The 15,734-nt window shown below is 42.1% G+C and overlaps 1 protein-coding gene across 17 annotated transcripts in view; it reads left to right on the forward strand.

Annotated features, from left to right (window-relative positions):
* Positions 1-14,591, forward strand: part of PIAS2 (protein inhibitor of activated STAT 2) — a 30,259-nt gene extending 15,668 nt beyond the window's left edge. For 6 of the 17 annotated variants that reach the window (XM_083702781.1, XM_083702780.1, XM_083702770.1 and 3 more), the window contains 13 exons: positions 167-641; positions 1,038-1,122; positions 1,890-1,940; positions 2,035-2,125; positions 3,333-3,467; positions 4,617-4,722; positions 5,907-5,980; positions 7,503-7,663; positions 8,569-8,702; positions 10,714-10,882; positions 12,311-12,450; positions 12,715-12,752; positions 13,320-14,591. In XM_083702781.1, coding sequence (XP_083558907.1) covers positions 170-641; positions 1,038-1,122; positions 1,890-1,940; positions 2,035-2,125; positions 3,333-3,467; positions 4,617-4,722; positions 5,907-5,980; positions 7,503-7,663; positions 8,569-8,702; positions 10,714-10,882; positions 12,311-12,450; positions 12,715-12,752; positions 13,320-13,511 — 1,848 coding nt within the window. In that variant the 5' untranslated portion in view covers positions 167-169 and the 3' untranslated portion in view covers positions 13,512-14,591. Of the gene's footprint in view, positions 1-48; positions 642-1,037; positions 1,123-1,889; positions 1,941-2,034; positions 2,126-3,332; positions 3,468-4,616; positions 4,723-5,906; positions 5,981-7,502; positions 7,664-8,568; positions 8,703-10,713; positions 10,883-12,310; positions 12,451-12,714; positions 12,753-13,319 lie in introns of all 17 variants that reach the window. The other 11 variants (XM_083702774.1, XM_083702779.1, XM_083702773.1 and 8 more) reach the window with 4 other exon arrangements.
* Positions 14,592-15,734: the final 1,143 nt, after the last annotated feature.

A 15,734-nucleotide genomic window follows, 5' to 3' on the forward strand; every position in this document is an offset into this window, starting at 1 on the left:
TCACCAAGGCTTTGCTATTGCCGTCTCCATGTACGATATATGATACAGTATCTAAAGAGCCTCTAAAGTGCAATTTGCAACCCCTTTTTCATTTTACATGTTTGTACCTGTATGTTCAGTGCTCTCAGTTCTTGTTTGATACACTGTTTGTCTGTTTTCCCCTTAGAATATGGTATCAAGTTTTCGGGTCTCTGAACTACAAGTGCTGTTGGGCTTTGCTGGACGTAATAAAAGTGGACGCAAACATGACCTCCTAATGAGGGCATTGCACTTGCTGAAGAGTGGCTGCAGCCCAGCAGTTCAGATAAAGATCCGAGAACTCTACAGGCGACGATATCCCAGAACAATAGAAGGTCTTTCTGACTTGTCCTCTTTAAAGCCTTCAGTCTTCAATTTGGACAGCAGCTCATCTCCCGTGGAACCTGATTTAGCTGTTGCTGGTCTGCACCCAATACCATCTACATCAGTCACTCCTCAATCCCCATCCTCACCTCTTAGTTCAGTGCTGCTCCAGGACACAAAGCCTCGCTTTGAGATGCAGCAGCCTTCACCTCCAATTCCACCTGTGCACCCAGATGTTCAACTGAAGAGCCTTCCCTTTTATGATGTACTAGATGTTCTAATCAAACCTACAAGCTTAGGTAAGTGGGATTTTTCAACTGAGCAGTGCAGATCACTTAACTGTGCAGCTGGGGTGCACCTACCTCAGAAAATACAGCACGCTAACTCTCAAGACACTACAGCCGACTTTATTGGGGATGACAAAGTTATTAGCTTGCCAAGCTGCTGAAATGTATGAAGTATAGTTGCTTGGGGAACTGATGTCACTAGGTGAACTTTTAAATGCATCTAAATGCAAAAGTACGATTTGTGCACTTAATCTGGAAGACCTGAAAGCTACACAGTTCCATTACTGTAATTAAAAGTCATGTTTTTGTGAAATTGGGAAAGTTATGAGACTTGTTTCTGTACTGCCTTCTGTAGACTCTGGAGTTTGTCAGTGAATTAAAGCCAAACTTTTCTGTGTCCCTCTGCAGTACAGAGCAGTATTCAGAGGTTCCAGGAGAAGTTCTTTATCTTTGCTTTAACACCGCAGCAAGTCAGAGAAATCTGCATTTCCAGGTAATAGCAGAACGTCTAGCCTGAACTTCCTCATACAAGAATTGGTTAATTTTCTTTGGCAGAATTCCAGACCACTTGATCTACCTCTGGGAATCCCATAAAAATAACTGATGGCTTCTTGGAATCCTGAAAACTACTTCCTAGCAAAATAGTATCTCAGTTAATCTTGTAGAATGAACACATTTTTCCAAGGTTGCAGTGAGAGTGGGCAGATTGTTAAAAATAAGAACCCTGTTGGAAATATGATAAACTTACGACAGCTGCTAACTTGTAAGTTCAGGTGCATGTAATTTTTATGAATATGGTGAGTGCTAATTTGCGATGCGAATTACAGCATTGAGACTTCAGCCTGTCATCCCCCACAAATACAGTAAATGGATCTAGCAAAGATGACACTTGGAAGTGCTGATGAATTCGGTGGCTGTTCCTCTGATGTCTCAGAGAATATTTGACAGCCCTCTTGTAGGTTTATCTCTGCAACTATGAAAGCTAGCTATATGTTTGCAGAGTTTCACTTGTTGTTGTCTATGGGAAATGGATACACTTGATCTTTTGCTGTCCATAGTGTTTTGTGTGTATGTGTATCTGTGTGTATCTCCGTATATCTGTATCAATAGTTGACTCTCACTGTGCTTGCATATTCTTAAACTCATGAAAGCAAGGTAGAGTTACAAATCAGGATTAGGAAGGTTGCATGAGGAGTTGACTTGTTAAGTGATAAAGCAACCTTAGATTTGTCTAAGTAACTTCTGCTTTTGTTGTGACAGGGATTTTTTGCCAGGAGGCAGAAGGGATTACACTGTGCAAGTTCAGCTGAGGTGACCAACTTACTTACATAAATGTATAAATGCCTCTTTTAATTGAGTACATTTCAATGCGCTGCCATTCAACAATATTATTTTCTGCAAACAGGTTATGCCTGGCAGAAACCAGCTGCCCCCAAGAAGATAACTACCCTAGTAGCTTGTGCATAAAAGTAAATGGAAAGCTATTTCCATTGCCGGTAAGCTGTTGACATTTTTGATAGCGCATCTGTTTTAAACTTCTTGTAATCCTGACTTGCCAGCCCAATGGGTGCGATACCATCCTGATCCACTGGCCAAAAGGAGGGCTCATGGGAGTGGTTGGGTGCAGGGATACCAAAGGATGTTAAACACAGAGTAATCTGTTCAAGTGCTTTATTAAAGAAGGTGTAGACGTACAGCAAAGCAGCGTGGCAGTTCTCGTAGCTTTTGCAGACGCATGACAGACTCCGCAGCAAGGAGATGTCTTGTCCGCACCGAAGCAAACATTTATACATTCTTTATGCAACAAAGAAGCATACATCATTTAACCTGACTAGCTGAGGGCATAGGTGGCAAGCACCCAAACCTTACTGATAGCTCCCCTTTTCTGGGCTTCGGGCCCAGCACCCCAAGCCCCACAGATAAGGGTAACATCAAAGCATGCCAATTAGCCTAGATCAAAGCAAGCGAATATAAACATATACGAGCTCATTGCTGTAACAACTACCAATTAATTGTGGGGTTATCTTGACTACCAATATGGCATTAGCAAAGCTTCCAGAACAGTTCACCTTTGGTTCAACACAAATACCCTCTACCACACAACTCTACCCATAAATGTCTCTAGAATGAAAGTTATGGAAGTAAATAACTAGTATTTGGATCTGTGAACAAATACAGTTACAAAACTTGGTTGATGCTGCATCAGTGTGCATTACTCACAGAGTAGATTTGGAAATCCTTTATTCACAGCTTGGAATTTTCCCTAATTTCCTTCTCTGACTTAAAGTTACTGGTGTGGTGCTGTAGCCAAGTTTGCTTTCCCAAAGCAAAGCTTCGAATAAACTAACGAACTAACTTTCTTAAGGAACATATTTCATGAAGAAGTGATGCGGTCCTTTCTTCCCTCCCTCAGACTTAAGTTACTAAGGCCACAATCCTATATATGCACTTTTGGGAATAAGACCCACTGAACCCATTGAGGCTTACTTCTGAATAAACGTGTATAGGATTGTGCTGTAAGGCTCACTGGAAAGAAATGGATGCTTGGCAAATGTTTTAACTTCCATTGAAATCAATGGGACATAAGTGTTTAATTTTAGCTTTTGTATGCTGTAACTTACTAGAAATTGCAACGTTTTGAGCAGTCTCCAAAGAGAATATATATCTAAATGGAAAAATGATTTTTGTGCCTATGTTTTTTAGGGATATGCTCCACCACCCAAAAATGGAATTGAGCAAAAGAGGCCAGGGCGCCCCTTGAATATTACATCTCTAGTCAGGCTATCCTCTGCAGTGCCAAATCAGATTTCTATTTCCTGGGCATCTGAAATTGGAAAGGTAAATTGAAATCTTTCCATCTTGCAAAATGACTTCATGTAAAAAAAAACAAATGTAGAATTGTTTTGAAGGAAAAGTAAATCCTTGCCTTGGGTTTCTAGTGAACTACGTGCAATGAAACAGGAGGGTTGGCGGCTAGAGCACAGGTCCAAATGTGGGTGAGGCTGCACCATTGTGCCTACCACATGGTGGTGAAGAAGAAAGCTAGCTTCACCATCGCTGCATCTGCAAGTAGCTGCCCAGCAGAGCTTTGCCTAGTGGTAAATTGGCTTTCGCCATCTGGCCTAGAGTGCATTGCTCTGACACCCTCAGGTGCCTGTTGGGCAGAGATGACTTGGCCGCTGTATTCCCTGCTCTGGTAACTTCCAGACTGAGTTATTGTAAAGTGCTCTAAGTACCGCTGCCCTTGAAGATGACTTGGAAACTTCTGTTGTCCAGAATGCAGTGGCAAGATAAGGCTGGGGTTACCTTCTGATCTTCCATAAACTGATTTAAAACCACTGCGCTGGTTGTTTCCGGGCTCAACTCAAGGTGCTCACGTTAGTTTTTAAAGCCCCAAGTGACTTAGGACCACAATGCCTATAAGACCGCCTCCTTGCCTATAGACCCTCTTGGATGCTAAGCAGGGTGGAGGCTGCCCTCTTGGTTGCTCCTTCACCCACAGAAGCTTTGTGGCACCTCTGTGGCAGCTCCTAAATTGAGAAATTGCCTTCCCATAGTTGTGCATCTGGAACTTTCGTTATACGTCTTTCATTGAATGCTGAAGATGCACCTCTTTATCCTGGCTTTTGGCATTTGAGAGGTAAATTTTTAGGACCCACATTATTTCTGTAATTTTAGATTGTTTTAAACAGTTTTTAATATTGTTTAATAATGTTTTAATATTAATATTGTGTTTGAATTGTTAGTTGCTGTAACTTGCCCTGGGACCTTAGGGTGAAGGAGGGATAATAGCAATAAATAACTCATTCATGCAACACTCTTTCTCTTTCTTAACTTACTATGATCTGTTTCTGTGTGTCTGTCTGCTGTAAATAGAGGCTTGCTGTTGTTGTGGATGATGATGATGATTTGTATACCACCTTTTATCTGGAGATCATTTTTCTATGAAAAAGACCTTTTCATTCTTTCACATTTCCTCTCCTGTAGAATTACTCAATGTCTGTGTATCTTGTACGCCAACTCACTTCAGCCATGCTTCTACAGAGGCTAAAAATGAAAGGTATTCGAAACCCTGATCATTCCCGGGCACTAAGTGAGTAGATAATTCTTGTGTTTCTCTTCCTTTGGTTACATGTTTGTAATGGGCTGTAGGTTTCTAATAAAAGCAATTGGGTGGCTCCTCATCAGGGTGATTCTTGGCATCCCATGTGGCTAAGTGTGAGGAGTAGCAGGGTGTTCTTGCCAGAGTGCAGAAGAAAATACTGTTGTTTTTTTTTTGAAGGGCCGCTTTGACATCTAATAGGAATCAAAAGTGTTATTTTTACTTCCTGAAGCATTTTACAATATCGGATCATGAACATGTATACTGACGGGGCAGTAGCTAGAGTGTCAGAGTAGGGTACAGGAGGCCCCATCTTCAGATACTTCTGTAGCCATAAAGCTTATCACGAGGATAAAATAAGGCAGGAGAGCCATGTATGTCAATTTGTGGTTATTGGTATATAAGTAATAACTGAAGTTCAGAAGACAGTTGAAAAGTAGCATCAGCTCCCCTTAAAACAGTGGTATACCCAAGTCCCATTTTTAAAAATACTTTGCTTGTTTAGATTGGTTTTACTGAGTTACCTTTGCCATCAACCTGTTGAAATTTCATTAAGGGCAAAGTACTATTTCGTATTCTACTTTTACAAATTGCCTTACTGAAATCTTGGGAATATGCTAGGTCTGGAATGAACCCTGCAACAATTTCTGAGCCTGGTGTTGAAGTGCAGATTTTTGTTTCTGCATACACAGTTGCAGAGGATTCTGGAGCTGTTCCAAATACCCAGCTGGGCTGGTAAAGAGTGTCTTGCATCATGTTTCCCATGCTGCTTAAGTCTGGTGGCTGCCATTCAGAACTCTGGGGCACCTCTTCACCTTGCAGCTTCCTCCCTTTCCCTGCAGGAAGAAAAAAGCTCCACTTAGATTTGCATAGGCAGCTGGTTGGTGTGAGAGCAATGTCCCAGCAACATGCTCTAAATGCATTCATCTTACAGATTTTATATAGCAATTGTATTATGGATGGGAAACCAGTAGGAGAAATTCTAATGTGCAGCTTTGAAATTTTGTCAGTGCCATTATCATTTTATGTTGAATTTACAAATTCTTGAAATAGCTATGCCGTATATTATTCTCTCAAGCTTTTGAGTAATCAAGAATTGCACATTAAAAGTTATAGTCCAGCAAGATATTAAAGCATTTATTTTAAATCTCCCCCCTTCTTTTTAAAAATAATAGTTAAAGAAAAACTCACCGCTGACCCAGATAGTGAAATTGCGACTACCAGTCTGCGAGTATCATTAATGTGTCCCGTAAGTAGAGTTGGATAATAGCTTGGAATGATGTCTTATAGGGAAATTATTTGCGTTGATTAAAACACTTTTTGTTTCAGCAAGGCTATCCAGAATCCTAACTTGGTCACATTTTTAAATATTTGCTGATTGTATCAGAGTGTTATTGTCTTAAGTCAACTGTTTAGAGGTTATACATTTTTTCTGAACAAAATAAAGAATAAGAGGTAGACTCTGCAAATAAGCATGTCACTAGTAATACAGTATATGCAAGTTGCTATGGTTTGCATATTTATGTGGAATTTGGGTTCTGGGATTTCAAAGCTCCCTAAACTATAAAGAGAAAGCTGATAAGATGTTACTGCATCTTCTAAAGATGTCTGGTAGAACTGGCTTTATTTTAATTTTAAAGGTTTTACCGTGTTGGGGTTTTTTAGTAGTAGTAGTTGTTGTTGTTTGAACTTGCTATACACAGCTTAGAGATACTTTAATATATTAAGTGGTATATAAATTGTCTGAACACTAAATACACACATACTGTTAGTGGGAGCCCTCCTAAGCCCAAAGAAAAGCCACTTGATCCATTCACATATAGAGCTGGAAAGATTCTGAATCAAGGTGCTGAAATGTCTACACTTCCATCACCATCTCTACTAACATAACATCTCTGATGGGATCTGTGAAGTGTGCAAGTCTCATGTCCACAGCATGTAGTGCTGCCAGTGGCATTTGTATGTGGCACTTTATGCAACATGAAAACTTCCTTCCTTGCTTATGTCATTTTATGAGGTGAAGCTTAATTTTTTTCTTCAGTGAGGGGTCTTAAAAATAGGTTTTTGGGTGTGAGGAATTAAAATCTGCTATTTTTGTGATTGGACAATATTTAGCTTGGTGAGTCTACGTTTTATGAAGAATTACATAAACTGCTTTTGGAAAAACCAACAAATTTTAATTGTACCTTCTGAAAATGTCAGGTAATGCTTAATAATAATAATAATAATAATAATAATAATAATAATAATATAGAATATAACTGCAAGTACTTGGTAATAATTTTTAATGATTCCTATGCAGTTTGACACATATTTTACTTACCACCGCATTTTCCCTACCAAGCAAAACTAAATTATATTAATTTAACAAAATATCTTTTGAATTTCCAAGTTACGTTACAACTTTTTATCACCCCTCATTTTGGGAATTTGAAAGTTGAAAGATTCAGCATGCCCTACAATGAGTTTGACTGATCCGTTATGGGAGGCAATCTGATGGCTGAGAGGCTGTAACTTGGTGGGGGGAGCGGTGGATCAATGAGGAGTTTGCCCCTTACCTAGGGAGGCCCACCCACACTGTAGATTGCTTTCATGTGAGGATCTAGGCTCCAGACTTCCGCAAACAAGCATGGATTGTCTGGTTTTGTCTTGTTCATAAAGGCGCCCAATCCCATTTGCTAACAATGGCTCTCTCACCTCCCCACCCTTTCCTTCCATCACTGCCTCCCTGCCTTTGACGCCTTTCACTTTCTACGTGACCTGGTCTCCAGCTGGGGAAAATGCGGCTGACAATTCCCTGCCGTGCCGTTACTTGTACCCACCTGCAGTGCTTTGATGCTGCTCTCTATCTACAAATGAATGAAAAGAAACCCACCTGGATATGTCCTGTGTGCGACAAGAAAGCTGCATATGAGAGTCTAATCTTAGATGGGTAAGACGAGGAGGTGGTATCTCGCTTTTTCAGGCGGCAGTAGCTGTGCTCTTAGAACTATAAAAGCAGTTTGCTGCATTCAGTGAATTAACAGCAGGAGCTGCCTAGCAAGGAAGCTAGCATTGTGTCTTTCCAGAGGCATGTGTTTGGTTGTGGTAAAGCCATAAAGAATTGGAACTAGCCTGCATTTGAAGCTTGGAACTTATAGCCCATGACACACTCTACTCTTTAATCACAACTTAAATGATCACCAGCATTACCCCTTTATCTAATGTGATAAAAGGGTTATAACCTTTTAAATTGCCAGCCAGCTTCTAGGGCTATAGAGCTGGCTTGAGACTTAGTTTGTTCCCATCAGAGGTCTGTGAATGGCTTTATTATATGATTGAGGTGACAAGCAGTTAATTTATGAATGTGAGTCGCAGGGAATCCTGATCCTGTCAGATGGTTCCAAAGGCTGATTAACTAGCTGTTGTCTCATGATCAGAATCTTTATCGAACCATGTGGAACGCAAGGATTGATGTGGGACTTTAAGTATTAATCTGATTTATAAATTTTAACTTTGAGCCATTTTGAACAAGATCAAATGTAAAAATCCTTTGATCTAATATCTCAAACCTATTTTCCACAAAAATTCACCCTGCATGGCTAGAGGCCTCATACCTTGCCAGGGTCAAAACAATTTGTGGTTCATTACCAATCACTCAGTCCCAGAATGAATACTGGTAGGACCCCAACAGCAGCTAGTTAGCTGTAGCTCACATGGGTAAGAGCCATTGGGTTGGAGTGGAACTGGGACCTCCTTTTGGAAGGGAAGCTTCTCTTTCTAAGGCAGCCATCACTCAAAGGCACTATCAGAACAGTCAGCGGACACAAACTAGTAACGTTTAATGCTCTTTTCCAGACTCTTTATGGAAATTCTAAACGAATGTTCAGATGTAGATGAGATCAAGTTCCAGGAGGATGGTTCCTGGTGCCCTATGAGGCCGAAGAAGGAGGCTCTGAAAGTTGTCAGCCCACAGTGCACCAAGGTAGAAAGTAAGTAACTTGGAATTCAGGCCATCAAACCCCTGTCCCAGTTGACGTGGGAACCTATCCAGGCTGACTGTTTACTCCTATTTGCAGAAGAGGCAGCAGATACTTTTGCCTTCTTGCAGTAACTGCCTCCCAGTTCCTTCACTATCTGGCTCAGAAGCTGGGCATGATTTTTTAATGTGTCTCTCCAGAGGTCAAATAGCTACCTGGCCTATTTATTCAGATCTCCATTCAGCTGTTTAGCCTGTTACTTATCTATTAAGTCTTGCTCAGTGCTATTTTTCTAGAAAAAGAGGTGCCGGAACTCAGCATGAATATCTGCCTACAGTGGTGCCTCGCAAGACGAAATTAATCCGTTCCACGAGTCTCTTCGTCTTGCGGTTTTTTCGTCTTGCAAAGCACGGCTATTAGCGGCTTAGCAGCTATTAGCGGCTTTAAGAAAAAGGAAAAAAACTCGCAAGAACTCGCAAGACGTTTTGTCTAGCGAAGCGACGCAAAAACCGAAAAACCCTTTTGTCTTGCGCATTTTTCGTTTTGCGAGGCATTCGTCTTGCGGGGCACCACTGTAGTTCTCTTATAGTGGCAATGGCGCCCACCTGAGAGGTGCTGGAACTGAGTTCCGGCTGGAAAAAAAGCCCTGGTCTTATTCTTGATTTCTTTTTCTGAGCTTCGTTCTCCCTACATAGGGAAACGAAAACCCCTAAACTTCTGTTTTCTCTCTTCCCTGCTTCTCATGGCACCAACAGGGAAGGGCTGTAGAACAAAGTCTTCCAAAACAACCCCGCTTCCAAAGAGTTACACTTCTGAAGCATCTGTCCTCCATGCCCTGCCAAGTCAGAAAGGGAACTCTAGAGGCTCAGCAAAGCACAGCTTAGCTGCAACTCCACTCGGCTCAACAAACAAGGGAAACTGCTGGTGGAAATCCCTGTCATTGTGTCCAGACCTTCAGATTCTCAGGTGCAGAACGGAGCAGTTCATATCTATCAGCAGTATCCCAGTTCTGGTCTGCCCTAGTGGACGACTCTGCCCGTTTGCAATCAAATGCCAAGCAAAAATGACATTCCTTTCACAGGCCACCAGGTGGCTACAGAGAGTCATTGGTACAGTTCCTGTACAGCCGTGGGAATATATTTGTCAGATAGCAACTCCCCATCGTTCCAGATGTCTGCCTCTCGTCAGGGTCCTGGATGCTACCCTTGTATATCTGGCCAGAATGATGCAATTCTGCACCTCTTTCTGCCTCTATCCTCAATGCTCAGTTCATTGAGAGAATTAAAGAGCCATAATTGTTTATAATTAGCAGCTGTATAAAATAAGGATAAGAAAGCACACCCCAAAAAGGGGAGGCACACGCTGTCCCCCTCTTCCTCCATGGAGTCTCCCTAGCCCAGTGGAAAAAAGTCAACCAGCGCCCCAGCATGAACCATGCCAAGGCTCTCTCAACCTTCTTTTCTAACTCCTCAGGTGAGTTGAGGGTAATCTCCTGATTCACACTCATTGCCATGAGACAGAATTCTATATTTAAAAATCTTAAGGATTCCACAATTGTCAGTTTACTCCACCTCTGGATGTAGTTTCTTCTTAGATTCAACAGCTCTTGTTAGGAGCAGGTCTGGAGAAAGATCGAATCAATAAGCAAAAGAACCCATAGGCTGCAAAGGACAAGAGTGAAGGGTTGAAACTTTCCTGGAACTTTGTATCTGGGATTCTTCATGCCCCCACCCCCTTGGCCTCATTGCAGAAGAAATGGTGAGTCAAGCCTGCAGCCAAATAATGTAGTCATTCCTTTAATGGAGAAAAGCAGAGTAGCAACTCAGTTCAGACAGTTTGGCCACAAGGTGTGTGTGTGTGTGTATGTTTGCAGGAAGATAAGCATCTCCTCTGTTGCACTTTAGACAATTGCTTTGCAATTTACTTCATTCAACCTTATCACCAAAATTGCACATCATCTCCTACTCAAAGACAAGGAGGTCCTATAGCCTTCATCTTGATCGGTTGCACTTTTTCTTTCCAGGTTCCAGCATGGTCAGCAAGCCCTGCTCCACGCCAATCAGTGAGGTCAGCAAAAAGAAAGTTGACGTCATTGACCTCACAGCTGAGAGCTCGTCTGATGAAGAGGAAGATGCGCCTCCCAAAAGGAAATGCATATATATGTCTGACACACAAGCAAGTCCCACCAAAGGGTTGGTTAATTTTTTATGTTAATAATACTATCTGTCCTGGTTTGTTTGTCTATCAGTTCCCCATCCTGGCAGCTTGGGTTTGGTTTTCTCTTTTCTGCTTGTACATATCTCTCTCCACTCTACCCCTGCTTTCTTGGAATCCTCTTCTCTGATTATTTCCTGTTTGATTAAAGATGCCCAAACGCAGCTAGCTGTCTTAAGGCAAGCAAAATTCATTTTTGAAGAGTCCGTCTGCAGGCAAATCAAATCCCACCCTGGGTTTAGGAGTTAAGAAATGCTATTGCTTTAGTCTGTTTCAGAGGAAATCTTTCTCTCTACAAAGTGCTCTTCTAGCTCCAGAGTCCAAAATGGTGTGTAAGGTAGTTCATAAAGAAATTCTTGACCTTTTTTCCCTCTTCAAGCAGTGTGGATTACACTGGTTTTGGGCCACTGTAGATTGTACACCTTCGCAAAACAAGAACACTCTCAGGTTTTGCCAGCTGCTGATCTGTGCACTGAGTTATCTCCCTACGGCCCAGTAGGAGGCAGGTTTTTGGAAGCACGATTTGGCCAGGGCATGGACTCGAAAAGCCCCTCCCAATTCCCATTGGGAACCTGCCTCCTAATTTCCCAGTCTGCTTTGCTCTGAGGGGACCAGGGCTTACCATCTGATCAATCAGGAGTGATCTTATTGGCACACAAAGTTGTCGCTGGCTGCCTTTTTGGCCAATCTGATCTTTTCCCACAGTGCAGGAGGATCTCTTTGAGTTGCTCTTCCCCACATACTCCAGAACAGAGGTGGTGAATCATCATTAGGCTGAGGACAGCATTGACCTATGGGGCTGCATATCAGAGTGGGCGTGGATTTTGCTGTCTACAATAGGGGTTAGCACACGTTTCCAGCAGGGGGCTGGTCCACTGTCCCTCAAACCTTGTGGGGGGCCAGACTATATTTTTTTTTGGGGGGGGGGACAAATTCCTATGCCCCACAAATAACCCAGAGATGCATCTTATATAAAAACACACCTTCTACTCATGTAAAAACACGCTGATTCCCAGACTGTCCGCGGGTCGGATTTAGAAGGCAATTGGGCTGGATCCGGCCCCCGGGCCCTAGTTTGCCTACCCATGGTCTACACAGTTCAGTGTTGGGAGTTTTACTCTGAAGTAACGTCTTTCATGTGCTTGTGTGATTGGATTCTGCTTTTAAAATCCTCTTTGACTGCAGCTCTAAAGAATGCATTTAGTGAATTGTCCTGATGGCCTGCCTTGGGCCATGTTGGCAGGATGAGCACCCAGAGAGAGAAAAAGGAAAATGCTTACAATAAAGACCCTCATTGGTTGTGTGTCTTCTGATGACTGAGTCTAAGAGGGCTCAGCTGTGCACAGCTTACCTTCCTGCTGACTGCTGGGTTGTTTCTGACATTCCACCTTCTGTTTCACCCACAGGGTGCTCATGTATCAGCCGTCTACTGTACGAGTGCCTGCAGTGAGCACAGTGGACCCCTCTGCTATTCCACCCTCATTAACGGACTACTCCGTACCATTCCACCACCCACCAATATCAAGTATTTCATCAGATTTACCTGGTAAGGCTTCTTTTTCTGAACTCAATTCTGTTATCAGTTGGGGCAGACGCAACTTAAGAATCAAATCGGCATAGGATGAGAGGATAAAGGGTAAAGAGAGAGAACCATGTCATCCCGTTTTTATGTCTTCTTGAGCAGGGAGAGGTAAAATAAAATTAATCCTGGGTCTTCCCAGTTCCCGTCATCCTTAGCCCTTGCACCACAACGTAACATTGAGATTTCTCCATGATGCCTCTTTTTTCAATGCAATGTTTTTTCTTCTAGGTTTGGATTTTCTTTCTTTAATCCCAGTTGACCCACAGGTAAATACATTCATTACAAATTATTTACTTTTGCTTTTTTTCTTGCTTAAACTGGAATAATGTAGACATGAGTGAAGGGGGGGGGAACCCTTCTGCTATCTGATTGTTAGATTTGGGGCATTTTTAAAAATTGTGACTGCTCTCCCATGGTAGCATTCGCATCTAAGATTTGAGACTGAACGTTTTAACATCCTCTGCGAGGTGTGGGTTAAAAACTTGAAGCAGTAGGAATAATTTCTTGAAGAAATGCTTTCATCATTTTAATTTCATTGGCTCCTCCTCTCTTTCCCCTCCCACCCCTTTTAAGCAGGCCCATAAGGCAGCACGCTGTTGGTTTGTGGTTAGGTTACCAATAAGGATGGCCAATAATGTACCAGGGTGACAGGTTCCTTGTAATCTTAGCATGCCTGTCCAATGGAGAGATTTCAGAGTTGCCCTTTTTGAGCCTTGCGAAACTGTATTAATGGACCTTGTCTTAACTTTGCTTACTCTAGCTTGGATGCTTGCACTTTTTTCCCCCTGTGTGTTTTGTCTCTCTTCCTTATCTGCACCATTGTTTGTTTCAAGCAGTACTGTCCTCCTATGTTTTTGGATAGTCTCACCTCGACGTTGCCAACAAGCACCACCCCCGGCAACATCATCACCTCCACCAGCCACCACGAGAGCAGCACTCGCGTTAGCTCCTCAGGCCGGAGCGAGACGGCAGTTATCACCAGCAGCAGCGGGAGCAACATTCCTGACATCATCTCTCTGGACTAAAAACTGGCAAAATCTGCCCATCTGCAACTGCACAGGGCTTGTCCATTCACATGCCTAAATCCCTGGACCATCCGCAACTTGGACCTTATTTGGGGTATTTATTTGAAAGGAGTCGGGGGGAGGGAAACGCTTTGGATTTTTTTTTTTTTTTACCCTCTCTGTGGATTGACAGTACCACAAAAAGAGGGCGGGAAACTGACTGGAAGGATTATATTTTTGTTGTCTTGGGGTTTTCCCCCCCTGCTCAGCTTGGGAAGAATGTGGTCAGTTTGAGGACGCCAGCCCTTCAAGCTTGCTCTGAAGAAACTGACGTGGGTTTACTATGTGGATTCCAGGGCAGATTCCATATTTTGATTTTATTTTCTCGTTACATTTAGCAATAATGTGAACAGTTTTGTTAAAAATCAAAAAGCACTTAATTTCTCTGGAATAACAGATGAAAGGACAAGAGGAAGTTGGCAATTTCTTCAGTGGAGGACAAACTTTTGTGACAGTAATAGGTGTATAAACTATGTTTGCCTCTTTGCTTCTCCAGTTGCTTCACCATCTCCTCCAGAAATCTGGATATATATTTTTTTCCTATTTGGAAGCTCACGCTGCTTGGAGAATGTTCAGTTAACAACTGCAAAAAAGGCACAGAAATGTGGGAGGAACGAATGCTATGCAAAGGTCAGCTTCACAAATCAAATCCATGTTCATAAAACAAAGAATTCAAAACCCAGCAATTAGCTTTCAGGACAGGATTATCAGTTCTCCGTGGATGAAGGAAAAGAATTTCTGCTTCTTCAAGTCCTACAAAACGGCCAGTGCTTCAGATTTGCGTGTGGTGCTAAGCCTCTGCTGAGTCAGCTTGTGTTACGCCATATTTTGTAGCCACAGAAAGAATCTATGCCCATCATGAGGTAGAAACTCTTTTTACAACTGTCCAATCCACATTACTTAAGTCAAGTTGCTGCTAGGAAGATTGATCCTCATTCCCTTTAGAATAGTTATGAGAACGATTTACTTGACTGCATAGATGACATAGCATTTCAGATCTCTACTTTGGAAAAAATAAATAAACCAATTTTGCCATTTGAAGAGGCTATTGAATGCTTTGGGTACTGGGGGAAGGTTTATACTTTGATGCAGCTAGTCCTGGTTCAGATGAGGACATCCTGAAATTGCAGGCGGCTACATGTAGAACATGATTTCATTGATGGAAGATTAACACTTTCAGCTGTATGGCTAAATACTACAGTGCTATTTCTGATTCTTTACCACACTTGATATTCTATTGCCATTTTATAGACACATTTGCTTGCAGGAATGAGGAGATACCCAGTAATGGTTACACTTCAGATGTTTCAAAAACTTAAACCATTGGGTAGAATTTAGTTTTACAGTGGTACATCGGTTTACAAACTTAATCCATTCCGGAAGTTCGTTCTTAAACCGAAACCATTCTTAAACAGAAGCACGCTTTCCTTAATGAGGCCTCCAGCCACTGGTGCCCTTCCACCGTTCGGCTTCCATTCTTAGACCAAGGTAAAGTTTGCAAACCAGGACACTACTTCCAGTTTTGCAGAGTTCGTAAACCGAATAGTTCGTAAACCGGGCTGTTCTTAAACCAAGGTACCACTGTGCTCAAGAGTAGACCCACTAAATTAATGAACAATTAATTAGCTGTTGAGTTTTGCTCAGGGTAGATTCACTGAAGTGAACAAACTTCAAGTTGAATACCATCTATTGCTTTCAGTGAGCACTGGTATCATTTTCTTTTTCTATTTTACCTCCAAGGATCCCATCCTGCTCTGTATAGCCATCTCAAAAGTCAATGCTTAGCTCACATGATGGGTTTTGCATTGTGCCACTCTTCATGTGCCTGCTAATTTGTACTTACTAAAAGTAACCTGGTATTTGGGGGGTGGGGAGGTTGACCAATAGCTAGTTTGAGACCCCCAGTCCTTGTGCAGCTTGCAGCATTGTAACTGCAGGTCCCTGGAGGTGAGGCAAATTCACTAAATCAGGTACTGTCTTTTATTGGAAGTCTCTATCTTACGTTTTTCAGGGTTGAAATACAGCTCTTTGCAAAAGAAATTCTGCAAATAGATGGTTTAGAACTTTACTCAAGTCTCAAACGTGTCTCTAGGGCAGTAGTTCTCATTTGTTAAAGCTACTGTTTGTACGTAATAGGGCAATTGCAAATAAGATAAAGGACCTCAAGTGATTTTGGAACAAGAG

Source organism: Podarcis gaigeae (genome assembly GCF_964106915.1).
Source record: "Podarcis gaigeae genome assembly, chromosome: 11".
Classification (NCBI taxonomy): Eukaryota; Metazoa; Chordata; class Lepidosauria; order Squamata; family Lacertidae; genus Podarcis; species Podarcis gaigeae.